The sequence below is a fragment of the Pelecanus crispus genome, chromosome 26, assembly GCF_030463565.1.
Source record: "Pelecanus crispus isolate bPelCri1 chromosome 26, bPelCri1.pri, whole genome shotgun sequence".
In the NCBI taxonomy this organism is placed as follows: domain Eukaryota; kingdom Metazoa; phylum Chordata; class Aves; order Pelecaniformes; family Pelecanidae; genus Pelecanus; species Pelecanus crispus.
The window spans coordinates 1,975,947-1,999,183 of record NC_134668.1 but is presented as its reverse complement, the minus strand read 5'-3'; the positions used below and the strand labels follow the sequence as shown (position 1 = coordinate 1,999,183).

The window sequence follows — 23,237 nt, the reverse complement described above, 5'->3', positions numbered from 1 at the left end:
GGCGATCTGCATGACTGGCCATGGTCAGAAGGTTGGTGGCTTAGTAACTCTTTGTCTTAAGCTATTGCCAAGCATCCTGCAGTTCTTTTGTTTTGAGTGTTGTATGTACATACAGCAAAGCATGCCTTTGGCCTGAGAATATTGAATTGTTGTGCAAACAGGGAGACACAAGAGAGGTTCAGGACAGGCAAAATCAGACAATATTTTAGCTGTGCTGAGCATCAGACAGATGCAGCAGCCGTAGAGGTGAAGACTGAACTCTGTTGCTGTTTTGATTTGTAACTGTAGAGCTGGAGGAGTCCCAGAGGAAGTGTCCCCCTTGCTGGTACAAATTTGCCAACACGTTCTTGATCTGGGAATGCCACCCGTACTGGATCAAGCTGAAGGAGATAGTGAACTTAATTGTCATGGATCCTTTTGTTGACTTGGCCATCACCATCTGTATTGTGCTGAACACTTTGTTCATGGCAATGGAGCACCATCCTATGACCCCAGAGTTTGAACATGTGCTCTCTGTAGGAAATCTGGTAAGATAGTATTGGTAAATATTCCTTACATATCTGCTCCTACTGGGATACGTTGCTTGCTAATGTAGACTTGGACTGAAAGAACCGCTGTTCCAGACTCTAGAGGACACTGAGTGGCGTGAGCTTGCTCTCACTGCAGTCTGTGGCCGCTCAGAGATGTTTGCTAAGGGCGCACTTCTCCGGTTAGAATTTGTAACTACTTAAAAACCCATCTGTTAATTCCTGGTATGCCTGGGGAGAGAAGGCTGTTGTGGACAAGCACATGGCATTGCACAGACTGCATGTTTGAATTGGCGTGATGGCTTGCATTGTTTGATATTTAGCCTGAAGATCAGAAAAAGACCAAAAGTGAAACTTTGCCTGTTCTTTGTCTGTCTCTTTCCTTACTGCTCCAGGTTTTCACTGGAATTTTCACAGCAGAAATGTTCCTGAAGCTCATTGCCATGGATCCCTACTATTATTTCCAAGAAGGCTGGAACATCTTTGATGGATTTATTGTCTCCCTCAGTTTAATGGAACTGAGTCTAGCAGATGTGGAAGGACTTTCTGTGCTGCGATCTTTCCGATTGGTATTCCATATTCCAGTTCTTTTTGAATGTTACTATCTTGGAGCTACTAGAAAGCTTTTTATATAAGTAAAGGCAAAACCCACTTTTTTTTGGTTTTGGGGAGGACAGAGGTGGAATGGTGTAATTTTTGTGGTCTCTTCTTACTTCACAACTGCTGTTTATGAGATCTGAGCAACAGCTCATTGCATGTAGGCAGTGAAGGATGACTTGGGAGGTATCTTGGTGTAGAGTACTTACTATGGATGGAGATGGACCATGTTAGAATGTGCCTCAAATTTGGTAGGTTACAGTGTAGTAAAAGTGCTCAATACCTACAGCCTTCATGTGCTTTAACTTGCTCTGTCAGTGGTTAAGCTTTTGAAAATTAAATTATGAAAACCTCAAGGTTAGATTTTTGGTGCAAAGAACTACAACTGAGGTTGGATTTTCCAAGGAGCACGGTACTCAGATGCTCCCGCTTATATCCAGCTTGAGAAAGTCTGTCTCCAAATGAGACAAACTTTGATTGTGTGTTCTGGATATGCCAGGAAAAGAAGTCCTTTTTTCCAGAGGAAGATAAGAAGCATTCAGAAAAGAAAAAATAAATTTTTGTGACACATGCCCTTCTAATAAGTCTCCTGATTTCCTTAATGTTTCAAAGTTTGCCAAGGAAGATAGAAACTCCATACTTTTCCTTTGTAAAGGGAGATCACCATCTGGCAGATAGCTAAGTACAAAATACCGGAGGCCAAAATCAAAGAGAAGTTAAGCATTCCCTGCTCCCACTGACTTCAGTAGCAGAAGCATGGGCTTATGTTTACATAAAATACAAGATGGTTGATGTTTAGAAAGTTCTACCTGATTTCCCTCTTTGTTTAAGATGAAATTAAATTAAGTGTTGTTTTTCTGTTTTGTTTTTTGGTTGTTTTTTTTTTTTTGTAGTTGAGAGTCTTCAAACTGGCCAAGTCCTGGCCCACTCTGAACATGCTGATAAAAATCATCGGTAACTCAGTGGGTGCTTTGGGGAACTTGACCTTGGTGCTAGCCATCATCGTGTTCATCTTCGCTGTGGTGGGCATGCAGCTCTTCGGCAAAAGCTACAAGGAGTGTGTCTGCAAGATCAATCCGGAGTGTGTGCTACCCCGCTGGCACATGCACGATTTCTTCCACTCCTTCCTTATTGTCTTCCGTGTGTTGTGTGGGGAATGGATTGAGACCATGTGGGATTGTATGGAAGTAGCAGGACAGGCCATGTGCTTGATTGTCTTCATGATGGTCATGGTCATCGGAAATTTAGTGGTCAGTAAATGGTTACTGATGGTCTTTATTGGTTGCCTCTGGGTGGGGTAGAACATGGGGAGACCACAGGACTAGGGAGTAATGATTTCTGAGTCTGTTCCAGCTCTGTTGGTGTCCTTCATGGCCTTTGACATATGAACAGTCCTGTTGACTTTGGTAGCACAATATTAAGGATGCTTTGCTTGATTAGGGCCTTAAACAGTTGTCCACAAATAAAGCATCCAAGCACTTTGCAATAAAAGCTGGAGGTACGAAGCCCTTGGTCAAAGGGGCAGACCCACACCTTGCCTGAGGGGATAAAAGAAGCTTAAAAACAACAAAACCAGGCTTCTTAAATGCCAGGAGAGGAAATAATTCGGTACGCAGGGGAAGGTCCTGAAGTGTTAAAATCAGGTTGGAAATTTCTTCTAAAATCTGCCCACTAGCTCAATCATGAGGTATAGTTGTGTGCAAGAATCGGCTGGTGAAATTGCACGGCCTGTTGTGTGGGAGGTTAGACTAGATCATGATGTTTCCTTCTGGTCTTAAATTTTATGAAGAAAAGTCTTTGTGGAGGAAAATGTAAGCAAGAATGAAGTAGTGTAAACAGTTGCATATCTTAAAAGTAGTGTTGTGAGCTCTTTCTGAGAGAACTTGTCTTGCCAAGGGATTTTGACAAAATAAGTCTTGGGGACTATCACTGGATGTGGGGATGGAAATAGAGCTGGGAGCCATCACTCAAAATGCCTAGATTGGGCCCATTTCCTTTGAGCCAGAGATGGGACTAAACCAGTAACACTGAATTTAAATCCCTTGGATGGCTGCTGCTTAAATCCCGCTCTCTAACATCTGCAGTCTGGATCCTGCAAGGGGCTCTATGTCAGGGTCTCAGGGACCCTTGTACCTGCACCAAACCCCACTGACACCAGCGGAGTTGTGCGGCCCAGGGCTCCCCCGTTCGTGGAACGTGTTGCAGGATCAGTGTCTTGTTCCTTGAGTTCTCAATAGCTCGGTGGGGCACCAGTGCTGGTTCTCAGTGTGGTGTTTGGAGACTTAGCTCTGCAGCCCCTGTTAACATCAGCAGGACTTGGGTGGCTGAATACTGGTCTTCAGCTTGGAAATATAACCCTTGTGTGTCAGGTCTGCCAAGCGTGACCTCTTCTCCTTCAGGTGCTGAACCTGTTCTTGGCCTTGCTACTGAGCTCCTTCAGCGCAGACAACTTAGCAGCAACAGATGATGACGGGGAGATGAACAACCTGCAGATTTCTGTTATTCGCATCAAGAAGGGCATTGCCTGGATTAAGGCAAAAGTGCATGAGTTCATGCAGGCTCATTTCAAGCAGAGAGAGGCAGATGAGGTCAAACCCTTGGATGAATTGTACGACAAGAAGGTGAACTGCATCGCTAACCATACAGGGGCTGATATCAACAGAGACATTGATTATCAGAAGAATGGCAATGGCACGACGAGTGGAATTGGGAGCAGTGTGGAGAAGTACATAATAGATGAAGATCACATGTCCTTCATCAATAACCCCAATCTCACTGTCCGGGTACCTATTGCTGTAGGTGAATCAGATTTTGAAAATCTCAACACAGAAGATTTCAGCAGTGATACAGATCCTGATGGCAGCAAAGAGGTAGGGTGAAATGCTAAAAATTCATTCTAGTCATTTGACCCTTGTGTGAGTGCCTGGAAGCATCTTGGGAGGGAGAACTAGATAGTTCCAGCACAAAACTTCTGTTTATATTTTGATGTCGTCTTTGCACCAACACAGAAGTTTCTTGTGCTAGTTGCTCTATGGAGAGCCACAAATACTTATAAATATATATACTATAAATACTATAAATACTTAATACTGTTTGTCCTGTTAACATGAGATGTAAGCTGGGTCAGGATCTTAATGAGGTGAAGCGACGAAACAACTTTAGTTACAATAACTCTGGTGAACAAATTGCTGAGTCATCATGAAGTTTGATATTTCTTGGGAACTAATTATAGGTTGGATTGGGGTTTTTTTTGTGTTCAAGAAACTTGATGATACCAGCTCCTCTGAAGGTAGCACCATTGATATAAAGCCTGAAGTAGAAGAAGTGCCTGTGGAAGCACCAGAGGAGTATCTGGACCCAGATGCATGCTTCACAGAAGGTAAGCTGACTATGAGTATAGCAAGAAGCCTCCGAGCTGCTTCGGGGACCTGTCTGCTGTGAGCTTACCTTAAGGTTAGGTCTCAGTTTGGATCAGGGCTGGCTCTCAGCTTATTTTTAGACCCTTCTTGGACCCTGCATCACAGGTGAACTAGTTTAGAAGAATTTACAAGGTGAAGGCCTCGGAGATGTAGTTGCCATTGCAAGGATCTAGATGACCTATAGGTAGGGCAAGTTGATCATTTGTACAACTGATGCCTTGAGTACTTAGAAGAATCTGGCTTCTGGTCGAGTTTTTTTCCCTTCTGTCGCTGGCCTCAATGTCTTTCAGTAACTGATCCATTACAGGTATTCCCATGGCAAAGATATTTTAAATGGTTCAAGGTTATTTTATCAGCAAGTTTTCCATTCCTCTTCTGTCAAGTGCATGGATACCTTACCAAATATAATGAGCTTAATCTGTTCACGAATTGACGTTAATTCAGGTGCCGAGATACAGAAGTGGCGAAAGGAATCATAAAATCCTCAAGAAAGCAAGACTTCTAACTGAAACTGAGCATGCTTAATATTGTTGGCATCAAAATTGCTTCTAGACAATGACAATTTTATGTTCTTACATTATCTCATCTGTTACCTAACAACAGTTGGGCTCATAACTCCTTTGTGCACTACCCCCATTCCAGGTTGTACGCAGCGCTGTAAGTGTTGTCAGGTCAATATCGAGGAAGGGCTGGGGAAGTCTTGGTGGACCTTGAGAAAGACTTGTTTTCTGATTGTGGAACATAACTGGTTTGAGACTTTCATCATCTTTATGATCCTACTGAGCAGTGGTGCTCTGGTGAGTAAAATACAGAAGTATGTGTAGCTCAGTTCTGTTAAACTAGGGGACGTTCAATTGGGAAAGCTGTATAAAGGAAATTTGGTGAAAAAGAAAGCTGTGATGATTCTTACTTGGGAAACGACACAGCTCCATTGTGGCAGGTACTGTACAAAAGCCTTTATTAATCATTTTTGTTCAGTTTAAATTAAGAATGAAGACTGAAAGCCTGCAAATATGGGTTCTTATCATAGCTTGACTAGAAACATGAGGATTTTGGACAAAGTCAGTCTGTATCTATGTCTCATTTTTCCCATTACTGAACAAGAATAATTATATTTGCCTTTCTTCACTCTCATTTTTCCCATTACTGAACAAGAATAATTATATTTGCCTTTCTTCACTTTCCAGTCTTTGCAGACCTTCTTGACCTTGTGGTGTTACATAGACACAAATAATCACTGTATTTGTTTGTTTTCGCACAGTACACTGAGTGTTTAGTAGATAGGGTTGTATGATAAACAACTTCAAGCATGCGTTACTCACGAGTTTTAGGACAGAAGTCCACAACAATTTCTATCGCACAGCAGTAGCCTGGTTTTCTTTACATGCACAGCTTTCGTAGTAATTAACAGTCTGATTGCCAAAGAACTCGGCCCTTTTGGATGTGCTGAGCTGCAGAGAAAACCTGCCTCTGTGTGTTAGTGTAGTGATACCGGTTGCTGAACATGTAGATACAAAGGCTTGTACTCAGATCCCTAAAAGGCAGAGAAGTTCTTGTGTTATTTATTCAGGACTTTCCTGTTTTGGGTTTTTTTGGGGGGATGGGGGAGGGGGTGTTTGTTTGGTGTTGCAACTACTAGAGCAGATAAGGTGCACTGTATGAGAAATGTAATTCCACTGCTCATCTTAGTATCATTTGAATAAGCTTCTGGATAACGACATTGAACTATGGAATAAATCTGATATAATGACACGAGGACCTGGTTATTTCCCAGGCTTTTGAGGACATTTACATAGAACAGAGAAAAACCATCCGGACCATCCTGGAGTACGCAGACAAGGTCTTCACTTACATTTTCATCCTGGAGATGTTGCTGAAATGGTGTGCTTACGGATTTGTCAAATTCTTCACTAACGCCTGGTGCTGGCTGGATTTCCTCATTGTGGCTGTATGTATCCTCTCCTCCTTATTTCTGTTGGAAAAAAATGTTAGTCAGAAAAATGTAATGTTTTCTCCTGAGAAGTGTCCTAACTGAATCATATATTTAATGAGGATTCAATCCCAGATATCTGTAAGTTTCCAAAACAAGGATAAAACTCTTGAGCCCTTTGAGTATTGCTAGCGTTTCCTATGCAACTGTGGAATTTCTGCCCTGCAGGTCCTAATGAGCCTGCAGAGACAAAGGAGGGTTTTCCAGCCCTTGGCTCTTTTGCTCCACTGAAAATACTGTTTCTAAGAGGCCTGCCTGCATGTTGAGCTACTGGAAGGTGTTAACAGTGGGAGAACTTGTGCAGACATGGGATTCCTTGGTGACATCTTCTTTCTGTAATCATTTTCTTGCGTTATTAACAACGGGGGGATGATGAGGCAGGCAAAATCTTCCCATCCTGCCACCTAACGAGGTCTGTTGTTCTGAACATTGGGCGCATATATTTGTGAAAATCTGAGTACTTTGAAAGCTTATTATGCAAAGTGAAGTTCAACATCATCCTTCTTCTGTTAAAAAGATCTGATGCCCAGGAGAGAAAAAGCAGGACAGTATCAAACAACAAAGACAGTTTGCTGATAAGAGATCATAGCGTGAACAAGGGAAACAATCGGTCTGGACAGATCAGCACATGATCACCTTGGAATTCCCCTGCAGAACATCTTGGTAGGGAGAATAAATTTGAGAATTAAAAGGAGAAAGACAGTAGAGAGAAGTGTTAGCAATAAATTTTACTCTGAAGCACAGCAAGGGCATTTAAAATAATGGAATCTATGCGGTCAAAAGTGGTAGAAAATTATGGAATTCAATAGGACTTGAAGTCCAAAGAATTGCAAAAAAAGGAACTTCAGAATGCCAAGTGCTTGGATTCTTTTAAAACGTTTCATCACATCCAGTTGTGAATCAGTGTCCTTAGTGAATGCCCCAAGAGCAAGTATAAAAAAAAAAAAATTTTTTTTCCCAAGCTTCTTATTTGGAACATTTTGAATATGATTCAGTTACACCAAGTTGCTGTTCAGTGACATTATCACTCTGGAAATATTTCTGAGTAGGTGGAGGAACTATGCTTGGAATTCAGGGGCAGAAGTGACTCAAGATGTCTACATTTCCTGTGGAAAACTGAATTTTTAATTTTTTTTTTTTTTTTTTAAGAAGAAGTCCTCTCTGATCCCCTTAACACCTTTTCTTTTAACACACATCTTGAAGTAGTAACTCTTCTTTTCTGAAAATAACCCTGTATCTCTGTGCTAACATGGAAGCTAATGCGAGATGCCATCTATTCTTCTGTACTGCTTTGAGGAGAGTGTTTCAGCAAATGAAGTTCTTTGGGGTACTGTATTAAAAAGACGACCAGCAGCCGAGCACGAAAATAGCATTCGCAGTCCTTATGCTTCATGTTGTGAGTTGAATTCCAGCTGTTGGGAACAAGTGAAGTACAGTTGAATTGACAGATGTGTTACAAGTTTCGTTTGCTTCCCAAGTATCTGGCTGCTGGTGGAGTAAAGATAAGGAACTTCCCAGTCAGGTAACACATTTACAGGGAGTGAACAAGTGCATATGTACAAGGAACCTGAATTCACATGTTTTAGGAGAAATTTCTCTTTTCACTTGGTATCGTAGACAGGAGTGTTGCACATTTTTGTCTGCAAAAAATCTGAAATGTGAATTCGAGATGGCAAGATACTACTCGACGAAATCTCAGCTATCCATCGTGTCTTGTATCTGTTAAATCACTTTTTTTTTTTTCCCAAATTTTCTAATGTGACATAGATGGGGTTCGAGTAAAGTCAGGATGGCAGCTGTAACTAATAGAGAATAAGCCTTTGCATCATAACAACGCTCTTGAATGTTATTTTTCAGGTTTGATAGCATTGTCAAATAACCCTCCTCCTCTGATTCCCAAAGCTTGCTGGGTGTATTTGTGAAGACAAAGTCTTTTTCTGGGTAATAATGAAGGCTTCTGCTTTTCAGTCAATCTGGAATTTCTTTTGTCTGACATTGGTGCCTGCTGTGTCTTCTGTTGGAGTGTCCCGAGAGAATAATACTGAAAAGACCCCATGGAAGCTAAAACAGCCTTTAGACATTTTACTGCCGCTGTGTTAGTTTCCTCCTCGGGAGCGAGGCGTTATCCCGAGGGGAAAAGCTCTGAAAGTGAGGATTCAGTGAAGCCTGTACCCTGTGTTATGTTTACAGGGTAAAACGCTGTAGTTCTCTGTATATGGACCTTATAGCCCGTACCTCCAAATCCCATCCGTATTTTGTAATCTGGGACCAGGACTTTAATGTACCAGTGTTGCTGCGGGCTTGGTCCCATCCTGAGTAGGCTGATCGCAGAGGCTTTGTTGTAAACCTGCGGGACACCCCTGGCATGTTTGTAATCGGTGTAATTTTAAAATCGGAAAACCACACGGAAAAAACAAAGAGCCATGTTGCCATATATTGTGGCTACTTGTTTTGGGGCAGATATGAAGACAGCAAAAGCGTGAAGCATATGCACAAACAGTAAAATAGGATGAAATGTCTTAAGTTTTCCCACACATTCATGCATTTGAAATCTGGTCCTGAAATTTCCCTGTAATGTGTGGAGTAAGAATCGTCCTTGTAATTAATTTCACATTATTATCTTAATATCCCTTTCTTTAAAAGGAACGATGAGTAGGAAGTGTCCTATTCTGAGAATTAAGCTAAAAAACCCTGCCTGTTACAGGAGGAGGTCTCACGTTTTTCCATTATTTGTTACTGTATATTGATGTCTTTTTTTTTTTTTTTCCTTAAAAAAGGTTGCTATATCTGTTCTTATCTGTGTCTGTAATGTGATACTAGCCAAAAGTGGGAGATAGTGGGATGCTGATGAAATGGTGTCTGTAGATGTAGATTTACACATGGCCAAGTCATGTCTGATCTAATCTAACGAGTTTTCCGTTGGCTCGTGTGGGAATGGACTGCTGCCCTAAATGCATGTGCCGGGTCGAAAAGCAGATGGCCCCACGCTTTCGGGCTTTTGGTAATACAGGGCTTAATCCTGCGGGACCCTGAGCTGCTCTCGGTACCGGTTGGTTAAGAATATTCAATAATTCACAAGCATAGAGCCTGAATCTGGTTCCAAGCTGCTAAAGAAAATAGGTTGTCTTTGTGGTCACGGTGTTGAAAAATAGATATGAGAAACCTGTCCCCAGCTGTGTCATAGTGTCAGTGCACGAACCCGAGCAGCGATTGCCGCACGCCTCGCTTTGCCCGTCTCTAAGACGGACTTGCCCGTCCTCGTGTTCCCTCGGAGTCACTCACAAATGTCACGGCAACTTCAAGCAGGCAAATAAAGCACACGGCAGTTGCTCGGTGTTACAGGCAGAAAAAACACACCCATCCTTGGGCTGTCAGGCAGTGAAGTTGGAATGGGCTGCCTCAGCACCGTGTGTGACGGGGGCAGCGTTCACCTTTTCAGACTTGTTTTGGCAGAAGCAAGCTCAGGCGCACATCCCATCCCTGAGGGCCATGGCCACGGATGACGCACCACCGCTCTGCGCGAGCATGGTGGTTTGCTATGCAAGTTAAGCGCAGTTTGTGCAGTGTGTGTATTTATCTGTATTCTTTCTCATAGGTACCTTTAAAATTTGTCTGGCTTAAATTTAATGGGAGCCGCTGGGATCCTGCAGACAGTAAAGGGCGAGGGTAAGGTTTTTGTCATCGTTTGGGCTCTTCCTTCCAACAGACCCCTTCTCCGTCTGTGTGTCTCTGCCTCTCTCTCACTTATCTTTCCCCTATGTTCTTTTCTTATGCCTTTCTCAACCGCATTATTTCCTTCCAGGTCGTTTCAGTCAAGTGAAGTAGGCAGCTGGTGTCATGTCTTCGGTATTTATTATGGGGGCCGCCCAGGCTGGCAGTCTGGGCTGGGCAATCAGTGCTAGGGGATTCATTCTAACAGTCTGGAACCTTTTTTTTCTTTTTTTCTTTCTTTTTTTCTTTCTTTTTTTTTTTTTTTTTCTTTTTTCTATTTTCTGTGTAGGTCTCTTTAGTCAGCCTTATAGCTAATGCCCTGGGCTACTCGGAACTAGGTGCCATAAAGTCCCTTAGGACACTAAGAGCTTTGAGGCCTTTAAGAGCGTTGTCCCGATTTGAGGGGATGAGGGTAAGATGCCATTAGCAGCTGATCCTTCTGCATGCCTGTGGAGCGTTTTTTTTTAAGCATGCTAGAACTGATCAAAACTGGTGGAAAGAAAATTCCAAACAGAATCATGATGCAGCTGCTGACTCGATCACCTCTACCGTGGATGTCCCCTCACCCTGCCCACCGCTGCACCCTCCCCTCTTAAGAAAGGGAGATGCATTAAGCTGCCTCATTACATTAATTACTGGCCCAAACCACATGCCATTTGTAGACGATGTTAACACTTGGCTGTTCTCATTTAGCCTGGCTTCTACCTCTAGCATCCGAGGGGGCTTCTCAGCTGTAACTTTTTTTATCTAGGGAGAATCACCAGGTGCAAAGAAGCAGAATTGGAACCACCTCAGTGTCTCCAGCCCCTCTAGGTGTTGGCCGCTGGTGGAATTGGATTGAAAGACTATATCTGAGGGGTTTTTAAAAATGCAATCTGCCTGCAAGGGGGTAAAAGGCTGCTTCCTTTCTCGGATCACTCAGGCCTTCAGGAAGGGACTGGCGGGGAGCTCAGCTGTTTGAAAAAAAGGCTTTGGTTTAATTCCTCTTGTTGCACCTTGTTGTTCTCGGTCCAGTCTGGTGGTGACTGGAAGCCTTGTCTGATAGTGAAGCTTTTCCTTTCCACTCCCTCCCTTTTACCATGCTTTATGGTCCCCTGTCCTGTCACTGTGGAACTAGCAATGAAGCACAAGCAAAGCATTGAACTTAACAAGCTTTCCTCAAATTGTTAGATGGCACCACTGTCTGGGGGATTTGAAATTAATGCAGTGTCTCGTGACTTTGCCACTAATACTCTCCATTTTGGTGCTTTTTTTCCATTTGGGATTCGAATAGTCTTATAAGAACATGCAAAAAAATTGTATGTTTCTGTTAAGTAAAGGGTATGTTGTGTTAATGGGTTTCACAGTTGCTCTTAGAACAATAATGTAGGTCTTTTGTGCTAAATCCCGGTTAGCTCACAATTAGAGATATTACAAGAGATAAAATTACGTATTTAAAAAAAAAAAAAAAGGAATAGCAGTCGCGGTTTTACTTCAGGGTCTAACTGGCGCAATTCCACCTGGATCCTTCTGATCTCCTTTGAATTTGCTGTAGTGTAACGGAGCACAAAATACAGTGAGAGAGAGGCAATGAGCTGATCAGGAATCCTCAAATTCCATAGGAAGTGACAGAAATAAATGATACCATAACAAATCCAAAGCGGGTTGTTTCTTCCCTTATATGTTATCCTACTATTATTTCTTTGTGTCAGTTAGCTTAATTCTAAACTTTATTTTATAATACAGGCACAAGGATGAAAACTTTTCCATTGTCACAAAGCCAGAGCTTTTGCTGGGCTGGGTTCAGGTCCCACCTAAGAGTACGATCACAGAGGAAAAGACCTAGCGCTAAACCTGTAGATATTAAAAGCTATTTTTAAGCCGTGCTGGAGAGAGGCTGTGATTTCTAATGCACAATCAGGAAATTCTTGTGCTTAAAGTGGGGGATTTTCACCACAGCAAAATTGATAGTTATGGCTGCAGCCCTGTTAGTTACCTAAACCCAATTATTTTTCCTTTGTTTTGACTTGAAGACAAGTGTTGCTGCCTCATACAACCAGAACAATTCTTCTGAGCCAGGGAATAGAGATTTGAAATGCCTTTGCAAAGGAAACATAAAATGTAGTTCTTTGCTTTTCTCTACTCCATAGTAATCTGCATTTTCAAGAGCTTGCTCTGCTCTCAAATTATTCAGGAAGTTTGACAGTAATGCTATGAAACGTGCATGCATTTTTGTCAGTCTGCACACAAAAGCCATGTTCCTTCTCTCAGATCTTTTTGAATGCTGTATAAATTCAACGTACTGTAAGTGACCATACTTCAGGAAGATATGACACTTTTTTCGCTTCCCGTGACGAACTGGAATAAACCAGCGTATTGGTATCTGAAGGCTCTTAAATCAAGAAGGCGTACTGCTGTTGTGTTGGCGTTCAGCAGCAGAGCATCCTATTTGGACGAAGGGAGAATGAAAGCAGAGGCATCCTGTATAGAGCCTGTCTGGAGGCCCTGACTCTAACCTGTGTCTTTATACCTCACTGGGTACGCAGTGATGAATTCATGACATCACGTAACCGTTGTTGTAATGCTATTACTGCCTAGATCACTGTTGTCTTCAGTTTTCCTTCCTGCCTACTATGATGGAGGACAGGCGCTTGCTGCAGAGCTTATCGTGTGTGTGGTGGTTGCATCCAGCAAACAGATGTTGTAGGAGGAGAGGGGACGCTTGGCGGTGGCCGGCGCAGTTGCGGCTCAGGTGCTACTACTTGAGGACTCCCGAATCACCGTGTAATTGAGTAGTCTTTCAAAACTAAGGCAAAGGGGTAAAAACAGTTTAGATTCTGTTCATCTATTAAAGGAATCTAAATTAGGAGATCATAATAAAAGATTTAATATCCTGCTGACCTAACTCTATTAAAAGCCTGATAGCTTACATTTTGTCATGTGTTGGCCAGGGATGCTTAGGGACACAGTGCTCCCAAACTCTGAAAGGCTAAAATTAGGAGATGGTGGAAGATACGAGCTCTGACAAAACCCATTATCGCTTTCCGCTGTGTTTGCTGCAGTTTGGAGGAAGGAACATGGCTTTTCTGTCTTCTTGAGCCTGCATAGCTGCATGCTCAGCTGTCTGCCTGAGACAACATGATTGGCCTTGCTTAGTCACAAATATGATCTTGATGTTTCCAGCGACTCACTGCTTAGTCTTAACAGAGCAATGCCGGGCTTGGTCCTGTCCCCAGCGAAGTCAGTGCCACGCAGTTTGCTGGTGACCTCGGTGGGAGCAGGAGGCAGGCTTTGAAGTGATAACAGCCTTGTTTGAAAGTGGGGAATGGCCGTAAGGGCCACTGGCTGATAAGACCCATCAAATCCATGAGCAAAAGTGTCCTCAGACTTGGCTCTGAGAAAATTCTAGCTAGGAGCCTGTCTGTTACTAAGAAGAAAGTCTGAGCCTCACCTAGTAATGCCCCCCTCTCCCTTTTGGCAACTAAAATTATTTAAAATAATTTTAAAAAGTAACAATCCAAAATGAAATCCAGTAAATCTAACAACGTGGCCTGTTTTATTTTAAAAACAGAGCTTCAGTAGGTGGCTTTTAAGCAGAATTTTTTACCGCTTGGAATAAGTTCACTGCCAACTTCTGCGTGGAGTAAACGCCACAGATCTGTCAGTGGCCTTACCTCCTATTCCCCCCCCAAAAACAGCTGTATTGATGCTTGCTGTTTCCTGCCTTGTGTTTTATACTGAAACTTTTTCCCACCCCTTCCAACACAGGTGGTTGTCAACGCCTTGGTTGGCGCTATCCCTTCCATTATGAATGTGTTGTTGGTCTGCCTTATCTTCTGGCTGATTTTCAGCATTATGGGGGTTAACCTGTTTGCCGGGAAATATCATTACTGCTTTAATGAAACAGCTGAGATGCGCTTTGAAATAGAAGTGGTTAACAACAAGACAGACTGCGAAGCACTGATGCCACCCAACTCCACTGAGATTCGATGGAAAAATGTGAAAATTAACTTTGACAACGTTGGGGCAGGATATCTGGCTCTTCTGCAAGTTGTAAGTTTTGCTTTCACCGTCTCCCTAGTAGTGGTAAATGCAAGCTTCTTATAATGCATTTTGACTGTTTCCCTCTCTCCGTGAAATACAGCATCCCACTAATCCCGCTTGGGTTTGGGTCTGGAATAAAATTGCCATTTCATCTTTCATCCCTTTGCCTCGTATGGGTCTCCCAGCATAGCAGGTGGCCCCAACTCTACTCTTCAAAGAGTCTACCAAGCCTTCCAGGAGACAACAGTGAACCTGTTTAGATTCATTTATCACAGAATCATAGAATAGTTTGGGTTGGAAGGGACTTTCACAGGTCATCCAGTCCAACCCCCCTGCAGTGAGCAGGGACATCCCCAACTAGATCAGGCTGCCCAGAGCCCTGTCCAGTGTCCAAAACCTTGAATGTTTCCAGGGATGGGGCATCTACCACCTCTCTGGGCAACCTGTGCCAGTGTTTCACCACCCTCATTGTAAAAAATTTCTTCCCTATATCTAGTCTAAATCTACCCTCTGTTAGTTTAAAACCATTGCCCTTTGTCCTATCAGAACAGGCCCTGCTAAAAAGTTTTTCCCCATCTTTCCTGTAGGCCCCCTTTAAGTATTGAAAGGCCACAATAAGGTCTCCCTGGAGCCTTCTCTTCTCCAGGCTGAAAAACCCCAACTCTCTCAGCCTGTCCTCATAGGAGAGGGGTTCCAGCCCTCAGAGCATTTTTGTGACCTCCTCTGGACCCGCTCCAACAGCTCCATGTCTGTCCCATGCTGGGGACCGCAGAGCTGGACGCAGTGCTCCAAGCGGATTCTCACCAGTACCCCTAAGTCCTTCTCCACAGGGCTGCTCTCAATCCCTTCATCCCCCAGCCTGTATTGATATGGGGGGTTGCCCCGAGCCGTGTGCAGGACCTTGCACTTGGCCTTGTTGAACTTGATGAGGTTCACATGGGCCCACTTCTGGAGCGTGATTCATTTAATTTAAATTAAATGAAAAGAGAAATATTTAAGTAATATTAAAGCTCAGTATACAGGGCAATCAAGAGTGCCAGGTAATCCTTGACATAGCTGGCGCAAATCAGACCTGTTCTTCTACTTTAGGGGAATTCTGTCTAAGAGAACATGTGTTTTCTTTGCTAGGCTACCTTCAAGGGATGGATGGACATCATGTATGCAGCAGTAGATTCCAGAAAGGTAAAGTGCATGACTGCAAACTCACCTCCCAGTATTTCACTCTGCTATTTTGCTTTGGTAAAATCAAGAGGAAAAATTGTAGAACTACGCTTATACTATGTATTTAATGCTGTGATTGCTCCGTTAGTGTGCTAAGTTAAAAGATGCTCAAGAAAATCCCGCAAAGGGGAGGTTCTTCTGGTTGCTTTAGGGGCAGGGAAGCTCCTGCTGGAGTAGAAATACAGCGAAGAAAGGAATACAATGAAGTTATATATTTCATCATCAGAATAAATTAAGGGGAGGAACTAGCCAGAAGGTCCTCCATGAACCTTGCATGGGAGCCCAAGTGTCGGTTTGAATCCAGTTTTGAAATTATGTCTGGGTTGGAGTTTTTTCTTCAGGCACTTTTCTTGTTCTTGCATGCTGAAATCATGCAAATACCATTATTTCCTTTTTGCTTTCTATTTTTTTTTCCCTTTTCTTCTCTTGGTTTTAGATGAAAAGATTTTTAAATGGATTTTCTTGTCCTACACTGAATGCAGGGCTGCAAACAAGTAGTATGACTATGTCAGGACAGTGTAAACAATATTGTTCTCTTTTTGATCACCTGATGGTCTTACACGTCACTCTTCAAAAGAAAGAATGATGTCTTCATTTTGACAGTGCTTGTCATTAAAATGATCATTTCCTTTGTGATTTGCAAATTACTGTATATTTTATGGGCACTGACCTAATTTACAGTGAAAGTCAGTTTAAACTGTAGCATATTATATTTCTGAAAATTAGATCACCATCTTCCTGGTATATACATACAATATACATGCATATACTTTTGTTTTACTTTAAACAGTGTGAGCACCCGGTTTTCCATATGTAACTACAGCTTTATAAAGCAAGACTGCCTTACATGGGAATACTTGGAAACATGACCAATCTCATTTTGACTGTATTTGTATGACACCTTTGAAATGCCATTTATTTCTCTTGTCCCATTCAGCAAGAAGAGCAACCCAAGTATGAGGACAACATTTACATGTACATATATTTTGTTATCTTCATTATCTTTGGCTCCTTTTTCACCCTGAACTTGTTCATTGGTGTCATCATTGACAACTTCAATCAACAAAAGAAAAAGATAAGTGCTCTGTGTTTGCTGATTAGTAGGGGAGTTGAGACCTGTTAGAGGAATGTTGAGTCTTCAGGCTGATTCTGCAGAATATTCTGCAGAATAAAGGCCAAGGACCTTCAGTCTGGGGCACAAGCCTCCCCTCGTAGAGCTGTGGGCTGCAGAACGGTGATTCGCCTCACTCCCTACCCAGCCCCGCTGAGACTGGCTGAGCTGGCTCAGGGAGTACAAGAGGCAGCCCAAAGCTTTATGTGAAACTCTAGCCAGATTAGGCATTTTCCCTAGACTACATTTTCCTGCATTTCTGGGGTTTTTTGCCTTGACTAGAATATACAGACTGGAAGAAAGATGTCTTCCTTGTCTCTCCCTCTGTCTCCCTCTCATATACTGCTTTTCTTCTCTGTAAGTCATGCTGAGGATTTGCACGTATGCAGCACCTGCTAAATGGCCTGACGCCTCTGCTACCTGTTTATCACAAATGAGATAGAGGGGATGGGGAAGGGTCTAGTGCAACAAAGCAGCTTATTCATAGGAAAAATACTCCGTTTTCTTTAAAGGAAAATCAGTACGCCTTGGGTATTAGTATAAGTTATTTCTGTCTAAAATAGCTGCCACCAACTTCCCATATGGCAGGTATCCTCATGACTTAGCTAGGATGTTATTCCTTTCCCTTCTGGTGTGTGAGCTGATTGTAACCAGTTTTCCTTTTGCCCCTTTACTTTGGAGGTCAAGATATTTTCATGACAGAAGAACAAAAGAAGTACTATAATGCCATGAAAAAACTGGGCTCAAAGAAGCCTCAAAAACCTATTCCCCGCCCTCTGGTGAGTATGTTATAAAGGGAACTGAAGGAAAAAACCTGCCGAGTAGACTTTCAAAGGAGCTTCGGCTCCAAAAGCATCCTTTGTTCAAACGCATGCTGGACTCCACATCACCATGTTCATGTCATTATAATTCAGGTATCATGTGAGAAAGGTTAAAATGCTACAGCTGTGGTTGATGTTAATCCGCTGGCTCACTTGAATCAACAAAGCAATCTGAAAACCCTGTCTGGCTGAGAGGCTATAGATGAGAGTAGGAGGCCTCCTGGCATAAGTGAGCGGGATCTTGGACAATTAGACAGCCTTGTTGGTTGCATTGATTGAGACCTAAGCACATTTCCCTGCTTTCTGAAAGGCTTTGCGTGTGATATTGTGTGAGTCCCTTAGCTATTGCTGTGGATAAGGCATCCTGCTGCTGGAACTAGACCGCTGCCAGGGTGCAAGAGAGTTAGCTGAAATCTAGTTCAAGTACCCCACAGTCAGAGTCACCACTGCAAGGTAGACCTGGCTGCTTTCCCCAGTAGTGGATGGAAGTGCATCACCCTGCCTTTGGTCTCAACAAAGAGGAAGATATGCTGGTAATAGGGTTGTGGTAGCATGTTTGGGGTATAAATAATAGCATTTTCCAACCTTTGCCATAAACAGATTGAATTGCAGCTAGAGTTTGCCTTGAAAGCTTCATAAGATACTGAAAAAACTGTGTCCTCATCCCTGTTTCCACCAACAGTGAAATAATTTGTTGACTAATGGTAGATTTCTGTTCGGACGTGTTTGGTTCATTGTCTCTCTCTCTCTCCTGTTGCACAGAACCGCATTCAAGGAGCTGTCTTTGACTTTGTTACTCAGCAAGCATTTGATATAGTCATCATGATGCTCATTTGCCTCAACATGGTGACCATGATGGTGGAGACGGACACACAAAGCAAGCAGATGGAGGACATCCTTTACTGGATCAACCTGGTGTTTGTCATCTTCTTCACCTGTGAGTGTGTGCTGAAGATGTTCGCCTTGCGGCACTATTATTTCACCATCGGGTGGAACATTTTTGACTTCGTGGTTGTGATTCTGTCCATTGTGGGTAAGTGCGACACCAATTAGATAGAGGTCTGTGAGTGCTAGGCTGTCTTGGTGTTTGCAGAGTAGAGCACGTCCTTGTCTTTGAAGGGGATATATAGGTACCAGGACTTCTAGGTTCTCTTTTTAGCCTTGTGAAGAGACTGTGGCAGAATTTGGCAGCGTGAAGTCCTGACTAATGCACCCTCCTCCCTCTGTTCTGGCATTCATTTGTATGGAGTAAAACACTTGACAATTACTCTCCCTCTCTTTAAAAACAGAAATTTTACTCACCTCATCAGAGTGTTATAATGCTTACTAACCACTGAAAATAGCATTGCAGTGCTTCCTACATCAGCATGTGATTTGCACTCTTGTTTTCAGTTTGGTTGAATGTTGAATCAACCAGTCTCCTCCAGGTTTTGGGGTTTTAGCAGCTAATCTGTAAAATACGCATAACCTCACAAATACAACAGGGTCACTCAAAAAGCTTGGCTGGATGCAGCTCTGCCCAGGCATACTGACAAAACACCAACGTTTAGAGACTGTCCTGCAGTATAAAACTCAGATCCAGGTTTGTCTGCTGCTAGAAATACGATTTATCTTACATATTTTTAGCACCTTCAAAATAGAGTCCATAGCCTGACTCCCGTGGCAGAGTTGGGCACCAAGAGCTAGACACCTCCAAGAAACAACTCGTCCATCCTTATGCAGGTGGAACGGATCACTCTGCGGCTGTACCTCTCTCCCTCTCCATTTAGGAGAACTACTTAGGGAGCCAGAGCAGCTAGCTAAGACTTAGCTGCCCGAAGGTGAGGCCTTTTAATCTCAGATCCCCTTTGAAAATCTGCCCAGGATGTTCTGTGTTCCCAGCCCCTTGACTAGGTTCAGAAGCAGCAGCAGACTGCACGTCTCCATTGTCACACTTGTCCCTTCTCTTCTTCTTTAGGGATGTTCCTGGCTGAAATCATTGAGAAGTATTTTGTGTCACCCACTCTCTTCCGAGTCATCCGACTGGCTCGCATTGGACGTATCCTGCGTTTGATCAAAGGAGCCAAAGGAATTCGCACCTTGCTTTTTGCCTTAATGATGTCCTTGCCTGCCTTGTTCAACATTGGCCTCTTGCTGTTCTTGGTCATGTTCATCTTCTCCATCTTCGGCATGTCAAACTTTGCCTACGTCAAGCATGAGGCTGGCATAGATGATATGTTCAACTTTGAGACCTTTGGCAACAGCATGATCTGCTTGTTCCAGATCACCACATCAGCTGGTTGGGATGGCCTGCTGCTGCCAATCCTAAACCGGCCGCCAGACTGCGACCTAGACAAGGAGCACCCTGGGAGTGGTTTTAAGGGGGATTGCGGGAACCCTTCGGTGGGGATATTTTTCTTTGTGAGTTATATCATCATCTCCTTCCTGATCGTGGTCAACATGTATATTGCCATCATCCTGGAGAACTTCAGCGTGGCGACAGAGGAGAGTGCAGATCCACTAAGCGAGGACGACTTTGAGACCTTCTACGAGATCTGGGAGAAATTCGACCCCGATGCCACGCAGTTCATAGAGTACAGCAAGCTCGCAGACTTTGCTGATGCTTTGGAACACCCTCTCCGCGTCCCAAAACCCAACACCATTGAACTCATTGCCATGGACCTGCCTATGGTAAGTGGAGACAGGATCCACTGTTTAGACATCCTGTTTGCCTTCACCAAACGTGTCCTGGGGGACAGCGGAGAGCTGGATATACTGAGACAACAGATGGAGGAAAGATTTGTGGCATCCAACCCTTCCAAAGTGTCTTATGAGCCTATCACAACTACGCTCCGGCGTAAGCAGGAAGAAGTTTCAGCAGTGGTTATCCAGAGGGCTTACAGGGTGCGTTTAGCAAGACGGGGCTTTATTAGCCGAAGGCCTGTCTCCACAAAACTGGAAAATGGAGGAACAAACAGGGAGAAAAAAGAAGGCACCCCATCTACTGCATCCCTCCCATCATATGACAGTGTTACCAAACCCGAGAAGGAGAAACAGCAACGGGCGGAGGAAGGAAGGCGAGAAAGAGCGAAAAGACAAAAAGACGTCAGGGAATCCAAGTGTTGAGACAAAATAATAGAATTGTACAAATTAAAATATTTGCAAGTGAAAAGATTGTTTACAAACTTCATGAAATATATCAATACAGAACAGCTGTGGAGACACTTACCTGAAGATCTTATACCAAACATAGTCTGCTTACTGTGTGACAGCGTTGCATCTAAAGCAGTGACCTACCACCTGTTCAAAGGACCCTCGTAAACAAACATTTAAACACAAAAAAGGAAAAAAAATGGATTTTCTATTGTTTGGGCAGGTGGATACTGCATGTTCCACATCAGTCAATGCAACTTAGGACAACCAAGCAAAATAAAACACACACACGCGCGCGCGCGCACACACACACACACACACACAGAGAAACAAAACCCGCTGCTGGGATTCGTATATTTTCCAAAGCAGCCAAAAATGGATTTTATTTTCCCATTTTGTTGATTATTATTGAAAGAAAACCCAGAAGTCACAATGTTAAAGGGTTTGTTCATGCAAAACTAGATTTGCATTTAGTTAAGCAAAAAAAAAAAAAAAAAGAGAAAAAAAAAGAAAAAGGTTAAAACAAGTAAAACATAAAAAAAGGAAAAAAGAAACAAACCACCCATTTAGCCCATGCCATTTAATTGTCATAGTTTCTTTGATATTTATTATCTGCATTCTACTTTCTACATGGGCTTTACTTGGTTTGGGAGATGGGGTAATCGGGTACCTTCAGCCTGGAGACAGCTCAGGCTGATTCCCCCAAAAAAAAAAACGTGCTCGTTCAATGCATAGAAACGATTTGCATGATGGCATGCCGTGACCAGGAACCATGCATGAGGAACCATTAAACCACAAGACACTCAATAATCTGTCCACAGCAGTGTGTTAAGCCATAAATTCGAGGCACTCCACTGACTACCGTACACTGTATTTGGAGATAAACTTGAACAATAATCATGCCCTTCACCGGTACGTCCCAGTTCTTAGCGATCTTTCATAGACCCACCAGTAGGGGGGGGAAAAAAAACACCCAACAAAAAGAAACAAGCAGATGAAATAATTGTGTGTGTATGTTTAACAATTTGTCTTCTTCTTTTTTTTTTTTCCCCATCCAGCCATCTTTTTGCACACTGATATATAACAAAACTAAATGCTGCTCTGGACCTCGTCCGAGGGGAGATGATAAAAACCAAGAATGGCTTGTTATACTATGTCACTGTAAAACCAAAATCTAGGGCTTAAATACCAGTCAGTAAGTTCATTTGTATCCTGCAATATTTATCATTAATATTAATTATTATTCAGCCTCCATCCTGCAGTGTAGACACTTTTTTTTTTTTTTTTTTTAAAGAGATAAGTGCTAAAAAAAAGTGGCATTTTATCTCTACGGGTAGAAATTTGGGGAGTTTACCCAAAGCAATCCCACTAGCGAGGACGGGGACGTGACTCGCAGTGTTCAGCGGTCCCACGGCCGTCGGGATTCCTGCTCCGGGTGGGATGCTGAGGCGTGGGCGGCTTTCCGAAACCCTGAACCCTTCCTCCCTTGGTACCAGTTTTTGCAGCTCTGCACTTCGCTGCTACATGGGTTTTCTCGCGTCTGTAGCCACGAGGGTTTTCAACAAGACGCAGCACAGGAGCGGCCGCAGCCCGGGGTGGAGAGCCGGCTGTCGGGTGCCTTCACGTTCTTCCCGTTTCTTACACTTGCGTAGAGCGGCGACTAAAACGGCCCCGCAGGTTGGGTAGGAATCAGAGCTACCTCTTGCCTAGTCTTCTCGCTGCAGCAGCAAATAATGCCACCGAAACGTCACGAGCCAAGTCCAAACGTTTCTTTTTCTCAATGAGCAGACTCAGACATCCCCAGATCCTGTTTCGTGGTGTCCTCATGACTAAGCCAGCTCTCAGCCACTGCTCTGGTTGGGATGTTTTTTTCTTCAGGGCCAGCGTGGGTCTTCTTACAGGGTAGGACAGCAGCGCCGCGGCACGGGGGCTTTTCTGCCGGCAGTTGGAAGGAGAAGCGAGGGCTCGGCGCCGCTGCTCGCCTCGACCGGGAGGTGCTGAGGTTAAGTGTGGGCGTTTGACTGTGGACCAAATCAAGGGTACCCAGAATAGCAGGAAAAAAATAAAAAAACCCCAACCCCCAAGACAAGAGAACTTGATGGCAGGATGAATCTCGGTTTGCATAATCTCACAACCCAGAAAATTACAGGAGTCACTTACTTAAAAAAACAGAGCCAAGCAGGAAGCCATCCAGCAGCCACCGGCGCCGCGTCGCGGCCTCGCCATCGCCAGGTCAGTGGAGCAGTTCTGCTGCACCCAGGAACACAGCAAGGAACCTTTTCTATCCTGTCAGCTCTTGCCCCAGTTGCTCCTAGGATATGATGTATAGTAACAAAGAAAAACTACATACATATGTACAGGCTACATTGTAAACAGCACAAAAAAAAAAAAAAGAAAAAATAGCTGAAAAGTGTGGTTGAACTTTTTAAGAGAATATTATAAATACTGTAATATATCATTTTATTTTATCGGCATGCCTTTTTGTAAATACAAAGAACTACAAAAAATAATAGAATGGCTTCTGGCTTACGCCATTGTCCATGTTTATTTTTATTTTTTTAATATTTTTCTGTTTTCCTTAGACTTTAGATAGCCAGTAAACATCCCCTAAAGGAGAAAAAAAGAAAAAAAAAAAAAAAAAGGGCAAACAAAACCCTACCCCCCCCCAAACTAGATTTTAAAAAA

General features: G+C 43.2%; 1 protein-coding gene across 5 annotated transcripts in view; it reads left to right on the top strand.

Annotated features, from left to right (window-relative positions):
- SCN8A (sodium voltage-gated channel alpha subunit 8) overlaps positions 1-20,551 on the top strand; it is a 44,754-nt gene extending 24,203 nt beyond the window's left edge. For 3 of the 5 annotated variants that reach the window (XM_009491699.2, XM_075725006.1, XM_009491700.2), the window contains exons 13-26: positions 289-527; positions 923-1,096; positions 2,018-2,374; positions 3,524-3,994; positions 4,386-4,503; positions 5,186-5,340; positions 6,318-6,491; positions 10,534-10,656; positions 13,992-14,276; positions 15,396-15,449; positions 16,426-16,563; positions 17,274-17,378; positions 18,183-18,453; positions 19,378-20,551. In XM_009491699.2, coding sequence (XP_009489974.2) covers positions 289-527; positions 923-1,096; positions 2,018-2,374; positions 3,524-3,994; positions 4,386-4,503; positions 5,186-5,340; positions 6,318-6,491; positions 10,534-10,656; positions 13,992-14,276; positions 15,396-15,449; positions 16,426-16,563; positions 17,274-17,378; positions 18,183-18,453; positions 19,378-20,525 — 3,812 coding nt within the window. In that variant the 3' untranslated portion in view covers positions 20,526-20,551. The remainder of the gene's footprint in view (positions 1-288; positions 528-922; positions 1,097-2,017; positions 2,375-3,523; positions 3,995-4,385; positions 4,504-5,185; positions 5,341-6,317; positions 6,492-10,533; positions 10,657-13,991; positions 14,277-15,395; positions 15,450-16,425; positions 16,564-17,273; positions 17,379-18,182; positions 18,454-19,377) is intronic. The other 2 variants (XM_075725007.1, XM_009491703.2) reach the window with 1 other exon arrangement.
- The last annotated feature ends 2,686 nt before the right edge of the window (positions 20,552-23,237 follow it).